Source organism: Oreochromis niloticus, linkage group LG17 (genome assembly GCF_001858045.2).
Source record: "Oreochromis niloticus isolate F11D_XX linkage group LG17, O_niloticus_UMD_NMBU, whole genome shotgun sequence".
Classification (NCBI taxonomy): domain Eukaryota; kingdom Metazoa; phylum Chordata; class Actinopteri; order Cichliformes; family Cichlidae; genus Oreochromis; species Oreochromis niloticus.
The window spans coordinates 30,910,677-30,934,946 of NC_031981.2; the positions used below are offsets into that span (position 1 = coordinate 30,910,677).

Sequence of the window (24,270 nt, forward strand, 5' to 3'; positions counted from 1 at the left end):
TGTGTGTGTGTGTATGTATATTTTAAATCCCCTGACCTCATATTGTGTTCTTTTTGGACTTTTTCTCTCCGTCTGTTCGCAGGTTAAGGGACGACCATGTCATACAGCATGCATTGGTTGTAGATGGAGCTAGTCTGTCTTTAGCATTGAGGGAACACGAGAAGCTCTTTATGGAAGTGTGTAAAAACTGTTCAGCTGTGCTGTGCTGTCGGATGGCCCCACTGCAGAAAGCTAAGGTATTGTTGTCTTGTAAGCATTTTTAATTGTTTGTGGGTGGGTGGGGTTCTTTAGTTTTGTTTTTTATGTTTGTTTGTTTTTTGTCTCTGCAAATTTTCTGAAGCTCACCTGTGATGCCATTGTTACTTTATGTCTAGGTTGTGCGTCTTTTAAAGACCTCTCCAGAAAAACCCATCACCTTAGCTATTGGGGATGGAGCCAATGATGTCAGTATGATACAGGAAGCCCATGTGGGCATAGGTAAACACCCAGCTCACGTACATACAGACTGTATTGTCTCACACCACATGGTATTAGTGTTCTGCAGTGTGATCTCCAGTATGTCTGTGTCTGTATCTCCAGGTATCATGGGGAAGGAGGGTCGTCAGGCCGTGAGAAACAGCGACTATGCAATTGCCAGGTTCAAGTTCCTGGCCAAACTCCTGCTGGTCCACGGGCACTTCTACTACATTCGAATAGCTACTCTTGTACAGTACTTTTTCTACAAGGTAAGATCTAGAAAGAGACTTTCTACTTCCGCTGTAATGGTTCAGTCACACTAGAATAAAAATACAAGACACATTCCCTGTGACTAGGAAAAATCAGGTGTGTGTTTTTTTGTTGTTGTTGTTGTTGTTGTTTTGTTTTTTTTAATTTAGCAACAAATTGCCTGTATTTGCAGTAACTCCTTTTAGTCAAAAAGGAATTGCACAGGTTGCCTGGTGAGAGTCAACCTAGCTCCAAACAATGGTGCGCTGACTCCACCTGGCTGCAATCACTCTCAGATTGGTGTAGGTTTGCAAAATATTGCTGCCTAATTTATAAATGCTCACAAATTGCAGTCAGTCTCAGTCTGAGTGCAGCTGGTCTGTGATGCATCTCTTTGCAAAAGAAGACTCTGCCTAATTGGTTGCCAAATGGTTGTATTCTAGTTATTTTCCTATCTAAAACAAGTTTGCACAGGGCTTGTTTTTACATTTTCAAATAATAAATCACTTATCTGTGGAGAATTTCTACATTTCTGTTCAGGATCTGGTTGTTCTCTAAATGTGAATTCTGTGTATATAGATAGTAACATATTTGCAACTTTTGCTGATTTATCCCAGTTATTTGCTGTATAATTGCACATAATTGCCAACTTAACCCCATTCAGATAGCAGACTGACTCTTTTATTGTCATTTTATCATTGTCTTGATGCAATTACTCGCTGACTTGGTTCCTTGGTCTTCAAAGACACCATTTCAAAGGCAACGGGACTACAAGTTCACTGCACACAGTCACAATAATTTGTACCGTGGCCTTCGACCACTGTTTCCCCGAGTGTGACTGTAGCATAACTAAGAGCGTGTTCAGTCGTGTCTCCTCTCACTGCAATATTTTTAATGTTTCTTTCCTTCACTCTGTCTTTTCTAGAATGTGTGTTTTATCACGCCGCAGTTTTTATACCAGTTCTTCTGTTTGTTTTCACAACAAGTAAGTCTCACACTCTCTGTATCTTTGTCTTTTTAATGTCAGTGTTGTTTTGTTCCTAGTTTTGTGCTCTGCTTTACCAGCGTATTTTATTAAGTATCAGATTGAGTGCATTTTTATAGATTCGTTCTTTGTAAATGTCTCTTGTAGTGAATCTGTGTTAAATAAAAACTAAAATGGATCTTATTATTTATAGGCTTTAAAATTAAGAAACAGAAGTCTATTGAATTTCTGTCTTTTCAAATATTTATGTAACATGGTTTTGGAAGCTAGTCCCAAAATATTATTAACCATGTAAGACTATAGTTTTTATTGGGAGGCCATATTATAATCCTCTTGCCTCATCTTCTAGTACTCTGTGTGTGTGTGTGTGTGTGTGTGTGTGTGTGTGTGTGTGTGTGTTCCTACTCATTTGTTTTTCCGCTTTGCTCCAACTCTGCTCAGCCTCTCTCCCTGATATCTTTAAGGTCTGTTGAACAAGTTGTGGATATCAGTTCTTGTTAATGGGTCATTGATGAGTGAAATGCTGTCTCTGTCCAACCTAGACTCTGTACGACAGTGTTTATCTGACACTGTACAACATCTGCTTCACCTCGCTGCCAATCCTTGTGTACAGTCTGTTTGAACAGCTGGTCCATCCGCATGTATTGCAGAACAAACCTGGCCTGTACAGGTGAGCTTATATGTCATCTCTAGGTGAACACTACTTTGTATTTTGTTTTCTGTTATGTCATCATCTATGTACACAGTTGGCCCACTGTTTCTTTATTTGTGTGTGTTAATTCGAATTTTATGTAATGTTTTTAAATTGGCTGTTAGCATCTAGATGCTGCTTGTTACGTAAATCATTTTATTTTTCAGAATCGCTAAATTGCAACGTATTTATTCATTCATCACAGTGAAACGAGCAACTTTGCTCTGATCCAATGAACGCTCTTAAGGATTATATATATATATATATATATATATATATATATATATATATATATATATATATATATATATATATATATTTTTTTTTAAAAAACCTTTTTATTTATTTATTTATTTTCTACAGGGATATTAGCAAGAACTCTCTGCTCTCTTTCCGGACCTTCTTGTACTGGACTGTTTTGGGTTTCTGTCACGCCTTTGTCTTCTTCTTTGGATCCTACATACTAATGGGAGAGGACACCACACTTATGGGCAATGGACAGGTATGTGTTTTCATGTTTTATGATGCTGATATCAGTCAAATGTTAGTTCAGAGCAAAAAAGGGAAAAGTAGCAAACAGATACTATAGAGTAACCGTTTGTGATTGCATCTTGTTGTGTTGCGGACATTAATGGGACTGTTTACCCGCTGGTATTTTTGCACTCACGTCTTCCCTTCATCTTGCACTTTTCTTATCTGTCTCTTTGTTGTTCTTTTTGTTTAACAGCATAACAAATCTTCCCTTTTCTGTCCTGCTGCATATCTCATCATCTTTCTTTCTTTCTTTCTGAAGTTTGGTATTTCCGAAAGCACTCACTTTTACTGCACTCTCTTGGTTGTCTTTTTCTTCTGTCCTTTGTTGATTACGCCTTTTCCCTTTTGCCTTCATGCTGTGCATGTCTTCAGATCTTGCGAGCTAACAGGCAGCTGGTAAGAGTCTGCTCTACAGATGAATGCATGTGTTCTTAGGGAGTTAATGAGAGAACTCCCAGAAAGATTTTTTTTTTTTTTTTAATGAAATATTAAATTATTAGTAATGATGGTATTCGAGAGCATTAAATAGCTATTCTGTAGCATTTACATTAGTGGTGTCTTGAAATATGCTGAATCAACTCATAGTAGAGTTACATGGCTTGGTTTTTAATAATTTCCTACCTCTCCTTTACCCTTAATGGCGATTTTTGAGTATATACAAAATTTTAAAATATATTTTATTTTGAGTTTGATGACCAGTAGAATAGAATAGAATTTCTGCCTTTTTCAAAGCGTAGCTGCATAGGCAGAGACCATTGTCACTAACATCCAGTCAGATTTTTCTATAAGTAGGCCTGAAAATTTGACAGAAATCTCTGCTCAGAAAAGACTTTCAAGGGTTACTCCTAGTAGGCTTTCAAGAGTAGATATCAGTTAGGGGGCAGAGTTTGTAAAAGATTTTAGTTTAAATCATAATTCTGAAAGTAACGAGCACAAACTTGAACTGTATGCCTGTCACAGGTCCAGAAATAGTGTTTACTCCCCTGTGTGTCACTATTAGCCCTCAATGTTCAGACTCCAGCAGCGTCCCGAATTGGCTGGCAACAAAACAATGTCTCCCACAGCTCTCAACCTATAAGTAGAACAGTGGAGCTGCTGATAGTACTCACACAGTTGGAGGCCGAGGCCTTATTTTGGGCACCGTGATGCCAAAACAACTTGTTAACCAAGGCTACAGTCATAGTGAACTTGTCTCTCTTTGCACCACATGTGTAGACTAAAGCTTGTCAGTGATCCAAGGGAACAAGAGCAGTAGGGTAACAACGTCCCTTATACAGATGCGAACAATTTGATCAAATATACTATTACAAACACGGTCTGTACATTTATGCAAAGCTTCTGTTTCCCTCTCCTCATGAAATCATTTTCAGGAAGTGCCAAACTACATTGTAATGCCATTTATTATTATTAACTGAAGTACTGTGTGTCTGTTTTTGTAGATGTTTGGGAACTGGACATTTGGAACACTGGTCTTTACTGTCATGGTCATCACTGTCACGTTAAAGGTAAATCATATATTATACCCTATCAACAAACCACTGTACTCCTTCTAAAGAAGCAGTTGTGTTTGGAACATTTTGTAATGTTTACAGCACTCATGGTTACATTTGAAGCTTTCAGAGTAATGAGTGGTGGGTTCATATTATAGCAGGCACTGTCCCAGTCAGATTTGTATGTATGCTACCTGCTGAGAACAAAACAGCAGGAAGCCAAGTTATTCAGTGAGTGTAAACAAGGACTGGGAAAGAAGTATCCAGTGACACATCTTCAGCTTAGCTGGAGTTTTGCTTACATGTAGGAATTTATAATAAGTTAACAAGCTGACACTGAAGCACATCAGCAATTTATTTTTGAGTGTTTGAGTCTTTTCTCGCGTAATGCCCTCTCAGGATGATGGCTGCTGTTTGCATAGCAGAAAGCTGAGAAACACATGCAGTTTCAAAAGGAGACATTTGTATTGTCAAAGGCCCGGTAATGAAATATGTTGAAAGATGTTGTGATGAGGATGATGTCAGTGGCCATTAATTGGAGAAGATAATTTATCAGTTGTCACCTCAAGGTCTCTCTTTATAGCACGGAGGAAGATTGCTGTAGTTTATTGATGCACTGCCTGTCCCTGGATCCATGTTTTACACCCATCTTTCTTTTCCTCCCCCTCCTGTATGTGTGTAACGTCAGCTTGCATTAGAGACTCATTTTTGGACGTGGATGAACCATTTTGTGACATGGGGCTCAATTGCCTTCTATTTCATCTTCTCTCTCTTCTATGGAGGCATCATCTGGTAAGAACACCTTCTTCGTTCTTTTTGCTTCTGGATAGTGATGGTTTTAAACTCAGTTACTTCCTGTGTGCTGTAAGTTTATGTCAAATAGGTCTGGGCAACATGAACCAAAAAAAGTCTTACCACTTTTTTTTCAGGTTTTTTTTCCCTCATGTATGTTAAACATTTAAATATTATTTTCTGTTAGAAGCTGAGCATGACAAATGTACAATATACAGAAAAATAGAACAATATACAAATCTGTAAATCTGCGTGTATATAGTCATCGAAAATATTAATTCTGACCAATAAAAAGATTTATATAGATTCAAACAGTTTTGGGGGGGGAACAACACCAAAAATACTAAAAACTTTCTGTATATATCATCAGTAAAAATTCAGGAGTCTTTCAAATATAAACAAAGGAGAACATAAACTAAAGTGATATATTCACTCAATTGTGGTGTGCTAATGCTTCAAGACAACAATCCATCCATCCATCCATCCTTTCACTGACCCAATTCAGGGTTGCGGGGGCGGGACTGGGAGCTATCCCAGCTGCCATAGGGCAAGAGACGGGGTTCACCACGCACAGGTCGCCAGTCTGTTACAGGCCTAACTGTCAAGTTTCTCTAAAATAAATAAAATATAAATAAAAACGGTTTTGAAAGCACAAGAAGTACAGGACTGGCTCAGTGAAATGTGCTGAATTTGACCACAAATCTGATCTGGTAGTGAAGTATGACAGAGCTGTGCAGCTGTCGCTACACTCTTGTGTAGCTGGGACAAATATTTACAACTAGTTGAACCAGCAGCTTCAATCGGACATTTTCAACTATGCTTACTAGCATCATGCAGCTTACAGTAAAGTATTGCGTTGTACAGGTAAACAGTTAGCTATGCATGGTGTAAGGATGTCCCTGCTTCAGATGCTTACGTGGCATTTATGTGGAAATGTGCTTTCGACTCATTTTGCAATGTATGCTGCTCTGCATTTTAACAGTCTTTACCAAAGTCCTCAGACTCTTCTTTTAAATAATAAGCTCGTCCTTTTATGGCTGTCATGTTCAGTAACGCTCTCTCTCGAGTTTTCGTTACAACCCTTACGCTGCAGTAGCACAAACATTAGCACATGTGCAGCTGCCAGCGGCTCCTCCTACTCTGATGTCAGTGTTCCAACCATGTCCGTCTCCATGATTGGTTCGACAGGGTGCTATTCTCACTGTCATTGGCCTCTCGTGTTGTCTGTCAAAACGTGGATGTAGTGAGTTCTGTCGGCTTTATATTGAGCATGTCTCATATTTCTGTTGAGGGAAAAATTACTTCACATTAACTATTTTACTGTTTTATTGCCCAGCCCTGATGTCAAACTATACCTCAGAGGACTGTTTTTGTTTGTTTTTTTTTGCTGGTAGTCTGCTGAGTTGAACAGATCAGTCTTGACCACGTTACACAGGCCAGTGAACTCACAGACTTGCAGGAGCCATGCTGATAATATTGGACCATAATGGATATTTGTAGTCTGACATCTGCACCAGTCATTAAACTCTGGTGTCAGGAAATAATAAAATTACTGTAAGAGCATGACTTCCAACTGCCAGTAAAACCTGAATTTATGGTGAACGGGGCAGAGTGAGTCGAGGCTGGCTGCCCACCTCTGTTGCTGTTTTGTTTTGTCTGGTTCCTTTTATTTATTTATTTTTTTTAAGACTAATCAAATGTTACTGTTGCTTTTGGACAAACTGGCTTGTAGATGTTTTCTAAGCATAAAATAGACATTGTTTCCTCTCCCCTTGCCCCCTCAGGCCATTCCTGCACACCCAGGACATGTACTTCGTCTTTGTGCAGCTGCTGTCCAGCGGTTCAGCCTGGTTCGCCATTATCATCATCGTCATAACTTGCCTCTTTCCTGATGTGTTGAAGAAGGTCTTGTACAGACACCTGCAGCCCACCAGCACACAGACGAGTCAGGTAATGAGGGGAGGAGGTGCAGGAGCAGTATTATAAAAAGTGGAAAGTATGAATGTGTGATGGTAAGACATTTATAGGTTGTTGCCTGTGAGCCAGTGCTGGCCTAACTCTGTAGTTTCTCTGTGTCACAGCAGCTGCCTAAGTGCTCTTTTGTTCTACTTGCTGTTTGGACTCTACTGTAGTTACTGAGAAGACTTCACCCACTTCTCTGTTTTCACTTGCATTGCAATCATTTGAAAAAGGGTGAAAGCCAATGAAAGATGACAATATTCTTAAGCAGTTAACAGACTTTGAGAATAAATCAGATGTTGTTAGTTTATTACCAGATCTATGTAAACAATTCTGAAAAGCTGTTTCTGTGGGTTTGGGGTTTCCTGTAAGGTCTGCAGGCTCAGAATGAACAAAATGGCAAAAGGGCCGAATGCTTTCCAGTAGTTAAACGTGTGTGTCAAGCGTTAGATTTAATACATATTCCTACTTGTGTCAGAAAAAAGGGAAATTATATTTCCTGCTATTTGAAAAGAGCCTGGAGGGAAGAAATAAACTAAAAGTTGAAATGTGACAGAGGCAGGGAGGGGAAAAGGTTCTGCCCATCATGTTGTTTAAATGAGCCTATGTGGTCACAAGTAACCAGCTTGGCAGCACAAGAAGGACTTGGTGTTTATACACACATTGCATGAGTCTCCTTTGATCACAAACACACAGACCAGCTCCACGCTGTGCATGGTCACCTTTCAGAGGACCCACACTGTTGCTGTATTGATTTGTCCAGCTGGAGATTGCTTATGTTTTACTTTAGACCCTTCTACTTTGAAATTTGTCCAGTCCTACATGGGGTTTGTATTTTCTGCTCTAACCTTTGTCCTGTTTTGTCTGTGTGTGCAATTCTGCGAGTGGGTTTGTAATGGTGTGTGTGTGTGTGTGAGAGAGAGACTTTGATTTTTAACCTCTCTGTGTGTCTTCATCCTATCCTCTGTCTGCACTCTCCTGGTGTAGATGTATTCCAACCGTGTGGCGATAGGTGATGACTTCATCGCTCTGCAGCCTTTGTCCAGAGCCAAGAGCCAGCTGGGCAAAATTAGGTAGAGGAATGGAGTGACTCAGCCGTGGACTTAAAATACACCCAAAACAAAATTCAAAATATTAAAAGGAGTGCCTTATTCAAATGCAATATTCTTGTACTGTGTGTGTACTTGCATTGTGATCCATCTGTATTTATAAATCTATATTTCTATGATTTGTGAGCTATTAACACTGAGTTGCTGGCCTGCTTTTGTAATTGAAAACGTATCAATTCTTACACTTTTTAGGGAGCTGTTCTTTGATTATGTGGCGTGGTCTGACAGTGACATCCAAGCATGCTGTGCACCTCTCTTCATATTAATTCTGTTTGGCCAAAAATACACAGATGTAGTAGTTAAAATCCTGTACACAGCACACTGCAAAAAGTCGGTAGAAAGTAGAAGTATTGCTTTATAGAATAAGCACTCCTGTGTAAGATCATTCACACAAAACTCAGATGTTCTTTTTCCCAGGTCGCAACTTTATTTGGTCATTTTTCTAACACTGGCAGTACCACAACTGCAGCGTTGTGTACTGTCAGTTTTAGAGTAGGAGCCTTTGTTTCATGCCTGTAACTGCATGCCCTGGACAAGCCAATCAGCATTCTCTGTGACTGGGATGTAGAGAATATATAAATGTATGGTTGGAGATCATGTAGAAGAATTGGGTTCAAGCACTTCAGCCTCTGCATGTGTTGCATTTTCAGTGAGAGACTGATGTAGAGAATGTGTTCTGAGACCGCTTTCCACTCCTGCCTGTCACAGCATGCCGCTGTCATTACCCCACCACCCGCTGCATGAACAAATGGATAAATGAATGGGGGAGAGAATGAATGAATGCCGAATCACCTGTGAGGGCTCATAGACTCTTGACTCTTTCCCTCAGCGCTCATGACATAAGGGGAAATGTGTTGGAGAGACGGCTCTGATCGTCATTCTCTATCACTGCAGCTGGTCAAACCCACCTCTTGACCATCAGCAAGTGGTCTTGTCACATGAGCACAATCTGGAATGCCATTGACATGTTAAAGTGACACATGAATCAGATGCATGGTCCAGCCCATAAATCCACTACTTTTATCTATATGGCATGGTCACCTATCTTGATGTATGCCCAACTCAAACAACTTGATCTAAGACACTGAAACGCCCTCCTTAGCTCAGCGTTATCCACCTGCATGGTTTTAGGCAGATCCTCAGGGCAAGACTGCCACTCCCACAGCTGCATGACAGACTCTTGAACTGGTTTGGACCGTTTTGTACAGCAGCATGTTGCTATGAATGAAACCCTGTGTTGTCTCACATATTTTTGATTGATTGAATTGAAGATCTTGCTCTTTCATAGTTGATGTCAGGATAAAAACCTGTAAGGAAAATGATAGCAATAGCAATATCTCTCTTTGATAACACAAAGGCCAAAAAGCCAAATTTAGGGCGGTTCTCTCTTAATGAGTGAACATGAGCAAATGGGAAGTTTTTAATTCTTTTTAACTGCCCAAGGTGAGCAAATCTTTGGTTGATACAGAGGTCATATTTAGTTTTGCTATTATTACTTTTGTTATGAGCGAGGATCATTGAATTTTTTATTGCTTCCTGCATGTTTTATAGCATGCTAATTTGTATGGTTCCAAGGTGGGTGGGATGAAATGTCACTTATAAAAACAGTGGGCTGGATTTACTGTTCATGCTAGTTTATAGCACACTTAGTTGCTGGATTATACACTATCAAAGTAAACTGAATCTGCAGGCTGTAGTTAGTGGGGCAGTGGGGCTTTTTGTCCTCACTGACAAACAGCCTGTAAGTTACAGTAAAGTTGAATCCGTTTTCTGAAACTGTTGCAACAGCAACTAAATGTGCCAACCATGACAGCAGTGGTTATTGCCTCTCTTGCGACAAGTTTTAGCTAGGCGTACCTAATAAACTACCATCTGAATGTGTTTCAGGCTGCTTGTATGTAGATAAAGCTGGTCTCATCTCAGAAACTAAATGAGCAGAAACCAGCTATTGATTTGGAGAGCACAGGTGAGGGTACAGAGCACATTATGCCAAACAGATTCACTCAGTTTGAGTGATTTGTTGAATTTCTGCATTCAAAATCTTAGTGGTATATTCATGTTAATGTGCTGCATAATGCAGTATGTTCAGCTCTGCTGAGATAATTCCGGTACTCTTCAGTTTCCTTTTTTTTTCTTAATTAGATTAGATAGACATAATCGTAAAAGAACCCAGAGGACTCTCTAGGGTTTACTGTTGTTTGCCTACTCTGCAGCTCTGATAGATTCAGCAGCAGGTTAATTGCTTTGGATTCTAATAGATGTGCTTCTATCTCTGTTTCCCTCAAGACGTTTGTCATATGCATGAAGCTTCTTTCTGCTCATTTGTTGCCTAGTTTCATGGCCGGTTTTGAGCCCACTGGCCGTCTAGCCACTGTGTTTAGTTGTCTTTAACTTTTGTAGGAAATGAAGCCCTCCGCTAGTGCCCTCATCAAAACCTTTTACATTTTCTAAAACACTTATTTCACTTATTCTCAAGTAGTGATTTCTGATTATCTCGCAGTCCTAATTAAATTGTGATTTAAATGTGCAGCAGGGGAATTTGAGCAAAAAGCAGGAAGCAGCTGGACTTGTCAGCTCTTCTGCTTTGTTGAGAAGGTCACTTGTGAAGGACTTTAAGAAGGAGCAGCATTTATTTGGCCTCTCTGTATATAGGAATGTATTCGAGTACACTGTAGAGTGAAGGTCAGAAATTCCCCCAATTAACTGGCCCCCTACAGTGCAGCCTGGACTGGCTCTTGACCGACTGATCGCTTGCTTGCTGACTAATGAATCCTCCACTTAATAAATAAGCACCACTGGAAAACATATCCACTGTACCTGTAATTGTTTTCCAACTGTACGAGACAAAAGCTGATCTGCATGTAAATCAGAAAAATCTAAATAAGAACAAATATTTGATACATTTAGAAAAATTGCATAATTATAGAAAGTAGTTTTCTTGTTTCAATAAACACCTAAAGATTGAACATGAGATGAAACTGCTAAGAAGGATGTGTTTTGCAGTGCACTTTGTTTGCTTTTTTAATGTTCAGCCAACCGTCTGCAAGGTTGACTGTATAACTAGCTAGTGGGGCTCACTGTAAGCATCTTGTGTCCTTCAGATGGAAGAGGGTGAGGGTTCAGTCGGCCCAGAATATGACCCTGTTAAAGCCCAGCGGAGCCCAGGGGAGGACAATTGGCACCTGCTAGCTGCTTATCCTCCCCCTGCTGCCCCCGGCCCAGACTCATGCTCCCTTAGGTAGTACCGTACATGTACTTCACTTCCATCTGCCCCCTCCTTGTACAATCACTGCCTGGGCATCGTCTTCACCCGAGGACCAACCAACCCTGTGCACCCTTTCATAGCTGCACTCAGTTGCACAACCTGCAGCCCCTGATCATTATCCCATAACTGTTTGTCACAGCTGCTCCCACACTGCCCTTTAACTCGTTACTCAAATAAGATTCCTGTTTGTCTTTGTGTCTGTCTTACGTTGTATATGAGTGACCCCATGCTTTCCCAGCCAGTCACGATTAACTTCATCCTTCCCTTACCTGTCAGTGAATAACACCGTCCTTCCCTGCCCAGATGTGACTGACCCTGTCCTCCCCTTACCAAACCATGATTTTTTTACTCATCCTTTTCCCTACCCGGTCTCAATTCACCCCTCACTGGTTTCTGATCAGGTATGGGTTCAGAGTTTAGACACAGAGAGAATGCTGTTGGCATGCTGACTTTGTTGTCTTTGCCATGTTTTCATCTCATATGCAGTGATATGTCTTTGCTTGCTTGTAAGGATTTTACATCACCTTTAATTCCTTTTAAATTATGACTTTAAATATCTTTTTCCCCCATTAGTTCCATAATTTAACAGTTTTTGTTTCTGGGAGTTATTTTTGCGAGTGCTAGAAACCAAGATTATTCCATCACGCAGATCGACGTGCACTTTCTTGTTTTTCTTCTAAAGCAGCAAAATGCTGTGCTCAGTAACAGGACAGAAAGCAAGAACTTAGTTGAAAGCTGTAATTAATATTGTGGTAAGTCAGCCAGAGGATGACGTCAACCATGCAGCTGTCACTGAGGCCTTGGCTATTTCAATGGCAAAGCCTTCAGCTCTAGCATTCATTTTTCAAAAGGTTTACACGAGAATTATTAATCTTACAGTTTGGTCATGTTTTCATCTCTGAATTATGTCATTACCTCATTTTTTGGGGGGGGGGGGGGGGGGGTAAAAAATAAATAATAAAACCCAAGAGTTGGTTGAAAACACTGCAGTGCTGAATTGGGCTCTTCGTATTTACAGGCTCTGTGATGACTCATTGGTTCTCCACAGGTTGATGCAGGGGATTATTTGTTTGAGTAAGCAAAAACATTATTGTTAGATTTAATCTAAAGACAGACTCGTATGGTGCTGTCTACTTAAAGGATATTTCTCCAACAGATAATCAGAAGAATAAGGTGCATAATGTTCATAGCTACAGCTGTAGTTGTGCTGCTTTTCCTGTTTTCAACAGCCCCAGCTTTTCATTTTTAATTTTTTTTTTAATGGAGAAAAAGCAGTACCATAGAACCTGAGTCTAAAAACCAGACATTTATAGTATAACCTTGGCGCACCTGACAGTGTCAGAGTAATTCATATTCACCGTGACCTGTCTTTGTTTTGCTGTCGCCAGCGAGGAAGCAGAAGTTTGGATTCATGCCTAACATGTCTCCAGTTTCCGCTGCAGAAAAGCACAACATCCCTAAGCGAGAGCACACTGGAATCCACGGGTCACTTACGCAGACACAAATGACTGTCAGCATTACTACATTAGAGGGGACATCGTGAAATGATCGAGTTTAGAAACCGTTTTGTACAAAAGCAGACTTTGGTAATATCTCAACTTTCTGATTCTGTACTATGACACAGTCTCGAACTGTACCTGTGTCTTACTGGACCTTCAAAACAATCAAAACCTTTTTCCTCTATACTACTAGCATAGTAGATTTATGAATTATGTTCATGTAATACACAGTAATAAATGGGACCTACTCTTGAGAGGTAGTAGTAGGGAACACAATGCCAGCTGAATAAGTGTAACTCTACACCACTCTCACTTTTTCCTCATTGTCTCTACTGCATCACCTACTGTCAGGTGCTTCCTTGGGTCAGCAGACGGGTTTCAAATTTCATTCAGCTTTATCTGCTAGTGCACCACTGGCTCACTAAGAAATCTAATATAAAAAATGTTTTTTTATTTTTTTATTTTTTTTTTTGAAATAATCCCAAAACATGTAGTCCTGTGAAAAGAGTAAAGAGCCAGCCTGAGGATAACAGAGTAGAGAAAAATGAGCTTGGCTTATGGTTAGTTTATGCTAAATGTTTATGTTGATGCTAAATGATCCATCACAGATGTGACAGCCTAGCAGAAAGACCTGAGTTGAGTTTTCGAGGCTCTGCAACAAAAAGTCAGCTCATCTTTCCTTGAAGGTTCATTTTGTAGTCGTAGTCTAATGCCACAGCTTCTGCTCTGTGAAGAAAAATCCTCTGCTGAGGTGCACAAGGAGGAAAAGAATAGCTTTAGGTGGTCTTCATTTGCTGCAGATGCTACACAGCCTATCTTGTGTAATGCCCAGCTACTATCGGGCACCGAGAATAGAACCACTGCAGAAACTTAATGTATTTAGCAATTGATATTTGATTTCAGGACAAGGCCGAAGACACTTGATGTGGTTTAATGTTGCCCAAAAATTATACAGCAGATCATTTTTAAGTTTAACTACAAAAAGATGTTTTTTCTCACAAGATTTTGTTTTGTTTTTAAGTATTTATTTACCACATTTCAATCCCTGATGTAGCATGTTTTGAATGTTTTCCCTTGTACATCACTGTTGCTGTGACAGCATGCAAAACATCATCCTCCAGTCACTCTTTTCATACCAGTCATCCTGAATTGTTTTGGTTTTAATTTTTCTTTGTTTTCTTCTTTCTCCACTCAAATCTTGTTTTCTCTCCTTAATTTTCTGTGATTTCATTCTGTGCCACCTTTTCATTTTTGTTTTATTCACTTTCTCTCCCTCTGTTTCTGCGCTTTTTCTACTTTTGCCTCCAGTCTATACCAGCCTCCCAGGCGCAGAACCTCAGCTGCATGGAATCCCTGTGCTGCTACCAACATGGGGAGAGCGGCTGTACCCGCCTGGCCCGCCTCCTGGAGCAAATGACTGGACACTGCAAGGCCAGCGCCAACAATTGCCACACATCCAGCCGCAACAACAGGTGGGGAAGACTACGACATCGAGAAAGCGTGATTTTGAATGGCGAACCCTCGGCACCTCTTGGTGTCAGAAATCTGGGCTACAGTCCCGACTGTTGTAGCCCATAATGTGACTGCAGGTCAACTGTAAGTCTTGTTCAGATTTATAGTACTTTGAACTTAGTGGTGGGGAAGCTGGGCTCCAGGTGTTCCTAGAGGCTGGTTTTAGGCTAGCAGGACTTTGGGACAGCAGCCAAAAGAAGGAGTTAGAGGCTGAACATATGTGGATCAAGCCATCATGGACTGCACTACTATGAGTTTCTCATTTCCATCAAAGTCCGCGTTGGGCGTCTGGAGTCTGAACATTCTGATTAACCAGACAGAAAGGTGTGCTTATCGTCATATCCACAGAAATGCATCAGTACTCCGTAGAACCAAAACCACAGGGCGATTCTGATGGCTGTGCTGTCTTACAAAGCATGCAGGTGTGAATGTTTGGCAGTCTAACAGGGAGAATCTGGGTTACAGTATTATTTATTAGGGTCTTTTCAGCGCTCTGTGCCCGCGATATACCGGTGTCCAGCGGGTCTGTCTTGTGTAACCCACACTTAAGGGTTTGTCTGTCTGTATGTTAACCCATGTGTCTGTGTCCTAACAACATGCTATGATCTGTTTGTCTTGTCTGTCACCCTTTCTGAAATATTCTCCGAAAATCACATGGAAGTGTGTCTGATTAATAACCAAGGAATAACCAAGGTATCAAGGAATTTTGCAATGCACTTTAACAGATAACCCAAGCACTGCATTAAAGTCGGTTTGTTAGCTTTGTATTCACTAATAGGCCCTATTTTTCATTGGAAAGCTACTCCACATGAAATGAGACCAGACAATGGTTAACTTTTCCAAATAATAATGTGGATTTACACATTTCTGTGACTGATGAGCTGTCAAAAACATTTAAGTGGGAAGCCGAAGCAATGAGATTGAACAGTAACTGCAATGCGAGGTCTTTGCTGCAGACTGAAAATGAAATATTCCAGTTTACTGCAAAAAATGAGCACTTTGTGACAAAAGGATGATGAAACAAACAGTTTATTTGTTTTTGTTTTTTTAGGGTGGGTGGGGTTGCAGCTTTAACAACTTCAGTTTATCGGTCTGCCCAATCTGCAGTTTCACTTTTGTGTCTTTTCACCCGAACCTCTGCGACTCTGTGGGGTCATCAATTTATCGACTGATCAGCCCTCTCTGCTGAGCAGTCATTACTTGTTTAAACAGCTTGGGACCCTCAGTATTGATCGCACTGAGTTAGATGGTGTGAGCATGTGTTTGTTTATAACTGTGTGTGTGTGTAAAGGTCATGACAGCATGCAGGGCAAATAAGGGATTCAGGGGTCTCCCCGTAGCCCGCCTGGGGACTAATAAATGACAGCGTCTTATCTGAAGAAGTTGGTTTTAATCTTTTTGAGCATTGTCATAGTAGAGACATTGTTCCTGGCTGCAGTTACATCTTTCAATCAGTAACCTCTGGTTTGGCATCAGATGATCACGTTAGACTTTGATTCAGCTGGTGAGATGATAAATTGGGTCCCGTGCTTTAATATTTATACCCTTCATTATTCCCTCAGCTGTCCGGGGGGGGGGGTTTATCTACCATGAAATGTTTTATCAGGTCTGATGTCAGGGTCATTTTGCTGAAGCCCCTTTGCTTCAGGGAGAAATTGCCACTAAATGCATGATTCAATTTAGATGAATTTCTTCCTGTGGGAATGATTGATTTTTGTTTTCTGACCTTGGCACAAACCAATCAGTCGTATTCTTCCAAGTAAGGACATGGCTGCCAGTTTGTTCTCGCCAAAGAATAAATAATGAACATCTAGAAAATGCTTTGCCTAGCTGTGCTTCATACTGTAAATACAAAAAACAAAGTGGAGTAACAAACTCGTAGCTGATTCTGCAAGTTTATTTTCCTCCCTCCCCTAGGCGTTCCTCTTCTCGCTCTTCTTCACCTTTCAGGTGTGATGGTAAAAAGCAGGAAACTGCAAAGAACGCCTAAACAGGTGGTGAAACCCAGCTAATATTTGGCCTTAATGCTAGGATACTGCCATAGAGGAAATGGAATATATCCACCCATTCCTATATTCTATGCTTATTGACTGGAAGGGACATATAGCAAGCATATGTACTACTTATATAATACATGACACATTTATCTCATATTTATTGGAAGCCCAGTTACAGTTGGCTGCTGTACTTGGCCTGTTGCTGGCCAAGGTTAAATATTTTAGTGACAAAGCAGAAACAACTCCAAGATTTTGGATTTGTGGATTTGGATTTTTTTCCTGAAAGTTTTAGGGGAAAAATGCAGGTTTTATAACAAAAAGACTTCCTAAACAGAACAAGACTGCTTAGGGCACCAGAGGGGCTGCTGGGATGTGTAGTCTCAGTCTCAGTTTTGAGGGTTTTTTTTCTCCTTGCTACTTCCTCCAATCTTTTTCTATCGGATCCTGAAGCCTTATTGTGCTTCTGAGAAGAGGCCATGATTGAAGGCGTGCTTGTTTTAAATCCCATGGTGTTCCAGTTGGGTGGAGTTATCGTCCCTACAGGTTTAAATTACAGGAACAAAAACATGAATGCCCAGAGTGTGTCTTGTTGCATGGGGGCTGCTGTTGCCTTTGGTATTTTGTAAACAATATAATCATGTATGTATCTATCTGTGCCTACACACACACACACACACACACACACACACACACACACACACACACACACACACACACACACACACACACACACACACACACACACACTTTTTCTGTCCTCACTGTGTGCGTCTTTGTCCTTCCGTGTCTGAAATCTGCATAATGTTGTTCGACCTTCCAGATTAGTTATTCATGTACTGTTACCGTCCCCTGTGAGCCGTGTTGTCAGAAATCTGCTTGTTCTTTTCCTCTTCTTGGGTTCATGCTGCCACCGTCTTATAAACCCCCCCCCCCCAAAAAAAAAAACAGTTTTAGGTGTTAACATAGTTCATCGTAACCCAGGGAGCAACGATGGTTTTTAGTACTGAGATGCTTCACTATAACCCCTCCACCCCCTGCCTCTGAGTAGACAGCTGAGCATGTGACAGCATGTGAGAGCGCCCCCAGTCAAACCATTTGAGTCATGAGTCTATTTAAAGTCCCTGGGTGCCCCTGTAGTTTCTTTTCTTCTGTTTAGCAGGTATTAAAACATTTGTCTTCGTGTTTGTGTTAGACTAAAGGTTGAGAGATATACTTTGAGTAGACCTACTGACATCTTTTGGGGGGGGTATTAGGTGAGAGATGCAGCAACTCTGAAGTTGGACAACGCAAAACAGTTGATTTTTGTAAAAGCTGTCCACACGTTTCAGACGTCACTCGTTCCGTCATGTGAGGTTTAGATGTAGTAGCCAGGCTTGGAGGTGCTGTTTGAAGTCGGTGGATGCTGAGCTGTGGTCTCTCTGTTACTCCTCGCTCGAGCTTTGAGGCGGAAGCTCTGATTGTGAACTCTGGTTCAGCTTTGATGTGAGTCAGCACATTGGAGGCTGGTGTGTTGTGACTTTTAAAGGCGTTTCAAACAGTGTTTGCTGTGTTCATGTTTTGCTGGTCCCACATAAACCAAATGGATGAGACTGTATGAAAGATTTGTTTGTTAGATATTTCCAAAGGAGTCTCAGCTCACCAAGCTAATAATAGGGAATTGGCTGCAACTCAGTCATTTCATATAACGTTGTGCACTGTATGTGTTTGTGTTCAGTACTAAAGAATAGCAAACCACCCCTGCTGTTGTATATTTAATAGGCAGGATATCAGATGCTGATGATTATTTTGAAGCTGATAAATGATGAAAGAATGTTTCTGATGCTTGTTCATCTTAATTTTATTTCTCTTTATGATTCTACTCATGAGTTGAGTAGCTCAAGTCTCTCCCCAGCTCCTCAAAGGGAAAAAAACAGATGGAGAAAACAGCTTTCAAATATCTAAACCTGTCCGGAGGTAATTGTTAGAAGAAGCACATCTACTGTATGAACCTGTATAAAGAACCCTAGTTGTAGTGTTGAATGTCAGGCTTTGCCAGGATAGTGCCATCTTTAAAACTGACTGATGCTACGTGTCCACATGGGTGTTATTCTTTGTGAGTGATCGCCCCAATTCCCAGCACTGGAAGCTCGATGGGAGAGCCACGATATGATGATTGGCAAATACTCCAATAAAAGTGCAAACACTGAGGTGTACCTGATTGGCTGTTTGCTCCCACCACAAACATCCTAAAGTAAATATCGCTCTAAATGGCACAGGTAATGGGCGACACCACCTTGTTTTTCATGAGCCCCGCCTCTTCATAGTGTAAAAAGCTACGGCCACAAAAAGATTCATGAAAACGTCCCAGCTTTTTAGTGGCCCCAACAGGTCAGAAACTCCAGCAACTAGAAAAACACTGCAAAGCACACAAAATGCAAACGAAGTGGAAGAAAATACAATGGAAGTAGGAAAAAAATCTCAAACACAGTAGAAGTGTTTTTGGGAGACGGTAATGTGACGGAACAGCTGTGGAACTGACAGAAACCAAAACATGCGACGCACCGAGACACGCTTAGAAGAAGCAGAGGATTCCTATGAGGGAGAAAATAGATGCTGTAGATACATGTTCGTCTCCCAAGAACACTTCTGTTTTGCTTTGTTAGGGTGTGTGGGGGTTTGTTTTTGCCAAAGGGATGAGCTTTTGCAGCGTTTTCTCTATTTCCATTGTGTTTTGTTGGTGTTTTCTTGCAGTGTGTTTCACCTCCTGGGGCCACCGTACAGCTTTGGTAAATAGTTCTTTGGTTCAGTCACTGAGTGCAAATATCAGGAATATTGAATTGTGGGCCAATGCTGATAAAGATTAGTGCGAGTTACTGAGGAGAGACTTGTGATACTCACTAACACCATCACACCATTACTAACCTCACCTCACTCATCACTCACTCACTCTTCTCTGCTTCTTCCAGCCTGGTTGTGTAGATTGTAATCACCAACCTGTGGACAGCAGTGTAAGCTAGTGATAGCTCAGCCCCACTCTTACACCCACACACAGAAACAAACTTAGGCCAGCCTCCTAACCGTCACTCACCCTGCTGCCTGTTTTCAGGTCTTGGAGCGACACAGAGAACTTGTACTCCAACGATCGCAGCATCCTGACGCTGTCGCCCATCGAGGCCACCCACTGCTGACTCCCGGGGCCGCTGACTGTAGCACAGGGGGCCAGGGGGAGAGCCACTGCTCCATTATGAGTCATAATCACACCCCCTGCAACCTCAGCCACCATTTTCGAAACAATTTCATTTTAAACTCTATTAATTCCCAGCAGGATGCAGCACTGCTACAAATGGGATAAGGATCCAAAGAACTCGTTTGAGTCTATGCTGAGAGGAACGTCAGATGGGAGTGAAAACTCTGAAGGAAATGGAACATGTGGTGCGAGCCATCCGTGCAGCTACGTTTACGCTCGAAGATCCGGTCTGTGTCTGAGCTGTAAAATGCCTGGATTCCTGCTGCTTCTGCTAGCAGCAGATCTACAAGTCCCTCAAACTGGAAAACACCCTCAATAAAATCAGTTTTTAGTCACGTGAGCTCTTCTGGGGCCTTTTCATTGTCAAAACAGCGATTCCTGACTGAGTATGCTTTTTGCTGCGAGTGTCAAAGCGAGCATCAGTCAAAGCAGCGATGAAATCCAGAGGATTTGTCAAGTCGACAGCAAGCCAGGATCATAAACGTAGCTCAACATCCTGTTGCTTCCATAAACTGCTACAAAAACTCTTCATTCAGACCTCCCACCACAGCCCTGCAGCATCCAGAACATGAAGCCTCATCTCTACTGCGGTACCAAAGACCAAAACGGATTCCGACTGGAGTTTAAAAGGAAAAGTGTTTATTTTTTGTGCCTGATTGTAAAGAAGCTTATATTGTTAAAGGAGACTTGTTGTTGTTCATGCTGCTTTTGTCGTCTGTTCTGGCCTGTTTGCCCCCCCTCCCAGTGCACCACTGTGAAAGAGGCCCGATGTTTTAAAAAGCCATACGTTTTTGAAGAGGTCAGATTACTGGAGGTACTGCAGATGGACGCTTGTGGGAGCTTGTTGTTAAATTTGTTCCCCTCAAATGCCTTTTGTCACCCAGCCCGGTGACCAGAAGCATCTCAGCATTAAAGCCCACGAGGGTCTGGCAGAATCATCAATGTCAGCTGCCTAAAAATACGTCCGATTTGACACCATTATTTTATTTATGCTTTCTCCGGTGAGGCTGTAACGGTGAGATGCTTTTCCAAACTGTGGCTGATGCACGTCGACCCAAGACAGCAGAATGTGTTAAAGTTCAGAGGGGAAAGGAAAAGCAGAGCATTTGCACAAATCACATATCAAAATTATTTTGCTGGGTTTCTTTTTTTTTTTTCATTGGGAAAAATCATTGTCACCGTTCACATCTGAAACCATTTGAATCACATTTTTTGCTGTTACGTTGTTATTTTATTACCCCCCCATGTGTGTTTGTCTCCACCTGCTGTTGGAGGTGTGTGTGTTTTGTTTTTTCTGTTGGTTGAAGGAGGTACAGTCCATCATAGCTGTTTGTACGTATTTGAATGATCTCAGCGGCCACCCGGCACTACCACTTTTACTCATATCAGCGTATCTGCAAGCAGGATGTTGGTGTGATATTAGATACTTAACAGGGCCAAAAAGGATGTTTCACTAAGATCACTATCACACTGTTGCTCCACATTTTACACAGTTGACGAGTTGACCTCATATCTGCTAATAAAATATCTGCCTTGATGCACCGCTGGGCTCACAGTGGATAAAGGAAACTATAACTTAATGCAGTTTTATAGAAGTATTCAATAGATTACAAAGTTTCTGTGAACACAGTTGTGTTATTCCACCGTGTGTGTGCGCGCGCGTGTCGTGTTAAACTTGATCTTGATTTAACAGAAAGTCTTAGTCATGATCTCTGAGCGTGGAGCTGGAAAGACCAGGATGTAGCCAGCAGAGCAAGATGCAAGCAAGTTGCATTATGGGAACCGTAGGAACCACTTAAAGCCAGGATATCCATGCCTCCGCAGTGTTTTACTGGGACTCCTTTGTCTGGCTGCTTTTTGAACTCAATGTGGATGTTTGATCCACCATCATCCCTTTAATACCTTTTAAAAAGGGACTAAAATATTCTGATTTACTTTAGTTTCCTTTTTTTAAAACTAGGAGATGGCTTTAAAAACACTTGGAGGCTCGCACAGCGGCATCTTTTCCCTGACCCTCCACGTCTTTCCAGCTCCACGACCCTCTCCCGTAACACGCATTCAGTTGATCTCATGTCAAAACATTCCCTCTGTGTGAGATCTTGTAAGAGCCAGTGCACATCACAACTTGAAACATTGTTTGCTGCACACACTAGCACATGACTGTTTTAAAATAGACATGAAAACGTCCTTTAATGCTGGGGAAACAGCCCACATGACAGCGAGCTGAGGTAGCCGCGTGGGTGACGTTACGACATTCGTTTTTGTTCAACCCATACACTCGTGTGAAGCAATAATCATCATTGTCACGATATGAGTCTGCTAAAAGGTCAGGTGATGTCATCACTGACCCCACCTCCCGACACCACATCGACCCAGATAACAGAGCGACCACTGAGCTCGGCGTTTGGGGGCATCAGCACTGCACACTGCAGTTTCTGCATGATATTTTGGAGCAGATGGCAGGAGGAGGAAACGCGAGTCCTTCCTGACCGAAGGCAAGTGACACAAAGCCCAAAACACCTACAGTGTCAGTGCAGTTCTGATGCCCCCTTGTGCTCAATGTGGACACCCATAGTGTCCAAAATAATGCTGTCACATGTTGGAGGTGGTGGTTACGTGGCTCCAAAACAGCCTCCCTTTTCAAAGTAGCAGAGTTGATTACATAACCGTCTGTTAGACTGAAACAAAAGTAATAACAGCTCGAAATTTATTCTCCACACTCCTCCACAGCCGTCACCTAGGAAATATTTTTAATTAATGTAATCCACTACTAAGTGGCACCAAAGTGATCTTTTCACGGCTGTTTTCTGTGCCCCGGGTTCCAAACAGCCGTGAAAAGAGCTTGTGTGAAAACATGGACCAGATCCTATAAAGCACTGCAGCACTGACGTCATCCGGAGGCCTTGTATCTGAGTTCAGATACAAGGCCTGGAGGGGTTTTGTAGAAGCAGATGATTACTCAGTCACATAACTCAGTGGTGACTTAATATTTCATCACGCCTCGAGCCCCCGTGATCTTCACGTCCAAATGAGAACAAATGCTGTCAGGAATACTGGTCGTGTCCGTCCACTGAGGCCTCAGCACGAGTGGAAATTGGTACTAAAGATCAAACCATTTGTTTAAGTAGAAAAGTAAGATCAGAGCTGGAGGCTGATGACTTCAGTGCCAAGATGCTCTTTCAAAATAAAAGTTTGCAGACTTGCATGAAGTTACAATACCCCCAATCATAAAAAGAGGGAGTTCAGATTGAAATGTCAGCTGCCAGTGTCGTGCAGCCTGTCACTCGGAGCCCATCAGAAAGATGCGGGGATGCATGTCAGCGCTCAGTTTGTTGACTTCATGTTTGTTTCCTCCTCATCAGTAAATCGTGCTGCACCTGAGCATTACTACATAATTTCTTCTGTTTTCTGATGCTGTTTGTCTGTCCTCCTTCTGTCTGTAAACCTGTCTTATAGCTGAAGATGCTGTTCTATTTACGAAATAAAAACATTTTTAAGAAACAGGTCTGTGGCCTCCACTCATTTAAAAGCAGTTGTGGGAAGTTGGACCCTCACCAAAGGCAAGTGGAGCAGCTTACCACTGATAACGCTCCATGGAGTTAATGAGGGAGGGACGACACAATTAAGACTCTACGTGCAGCACATAGCTGAGAGGAATGAACACAGACTCCACCCACATGAACGTCCATGAACATGCTGGGATACTGTCCATTTTTATTGCTTTCATCAATAATGTGACGTGCTGCAGTCGTAGAAAGAAATTACCTCAGTGTGAGAATGTTCAGGCAGAAAACCAGAGAGTTTAGTGCAACCTTTCAGTTAGTGTTCATGTCACATCCTAGTAAGCTACACTCTACTCTGCTCAGGTATAACATTACAATCACCTGCCTACTATTGTGTTGGTCCCCCTTTTGTTCTCAAAACATCCCCAACCCGGACTCCACTAGAGCCCTGAAGCTGTGCTGTGGTATCTGCACCAAGATGTCAACAACGGATCCTTGCAGTCCATTTAAGTTGCAAGCTGGGGCCTCCATGGATCAGATTTTTCTTTGTGGCAGGACGCATTATCCTGCTGAAAGAGGCCACAGCCATCAGGGTACGCCGAATCCATGAAATTGTGTACAAGGTTGACATTAACGCTTGTGTAGGTGGTATGTGTGAAGAGTAATATCCACATGGCTAGCAGGACCAGATGTTTCCCAACAGGACATTTGTTTAAAAAAAGTAGTTTCCCTGCTCCCTGACATATCCCACCCATTAACAGGTGCCATGATAAAGAGATGATCAGTGTTGTCAGTGGCCATAATGTTAATGCCTGATCTGTTTCGACTGTTCTTTAATGTATAATTTGTTTTTTACTTGAGGCTATGAGGAAAACTTAAGGGACTTAAAATATTTGTTAATGCATTAAAAATAGCTAAAAACTAGCTAATCCCCCCCCACACAAAAAACCCCAGTACAAATCCAATAACATTGAAAGCCACTTGATAAAAGCCGACAATTTTA

The 24,270-nt window shown here is 41.6% G+C and overlaps 1 protein-coding gene across 5 annotated transcripts in view; it reads left to right on the forward strand.

The window, feature by feature from the left end:
• The window catches only part of atp11b (ATPase phospholipid transporting 11B), a 201,424-nt gene extending 178,159 nt beyond the window's left edge, over positions 1 to 23,265 (forward strand). The window contains exons 20-32 of one of the 5 annotated variants that reach the window (XR_003214624.1): positions 83 to 236; positions 375 to 477; positions 580 to 725; positions 1,631 to 1,690; positions 2,233 to 2,360; positions 2,745 to 2,883; positions 3,288 to 3,311; positions 4,355 to 4,420; positions 5,094 to 5,197; positions 6,982 to 7,147; positions 8,144 to 8,229; positions 14,338 to 14,501; positions 19,624 to 23,265. Coding sequence is in view for 4 of the 5 variants with exons in the window: in XM_025899802.1 (XP_025755587.1) it covers positions 83 to 236; positions 375 to 477; positions 580 to 725; positions 1,631 to 1,690; positions 2,233 to 2,360; positions 2,745 to 2,883; positions 3,288 to 3,311; positions 4,355 to 4,420; positions 5,094 to 5,197; positions 6,982 to 7,147; positions 14,338 to 14,607 (1,360 nt within the window). In the remaining variant the exon portion in view is untranslated. Of the gene's footprint in view, positions 1 to 82; positions 237 to 374; positions 478 to 579; positions 726 to 1,630; positions 1,691 to 2,232; positions 2,361 to 2,744; positions 2,884 to 3,287; positions 3,312 to 4,354; positions 4,421 to 5,093; positions 5,198 to 6,981; positions 7,148 to 8,143; positions 8,230 to 11,366; positions 11,504 to 14,337; positions 14,626 to 19,623 lie in introns of those variants that run through there. The other 4 variants (XM_025899805.1, XM_025899802.1, XM_025899803.1 and 1 more) reach the window with 4 other exon arrangements.
• The last annotated feature ends 1,005 nt before the right edge of the window (positions 23,266 to 24,270 follow it).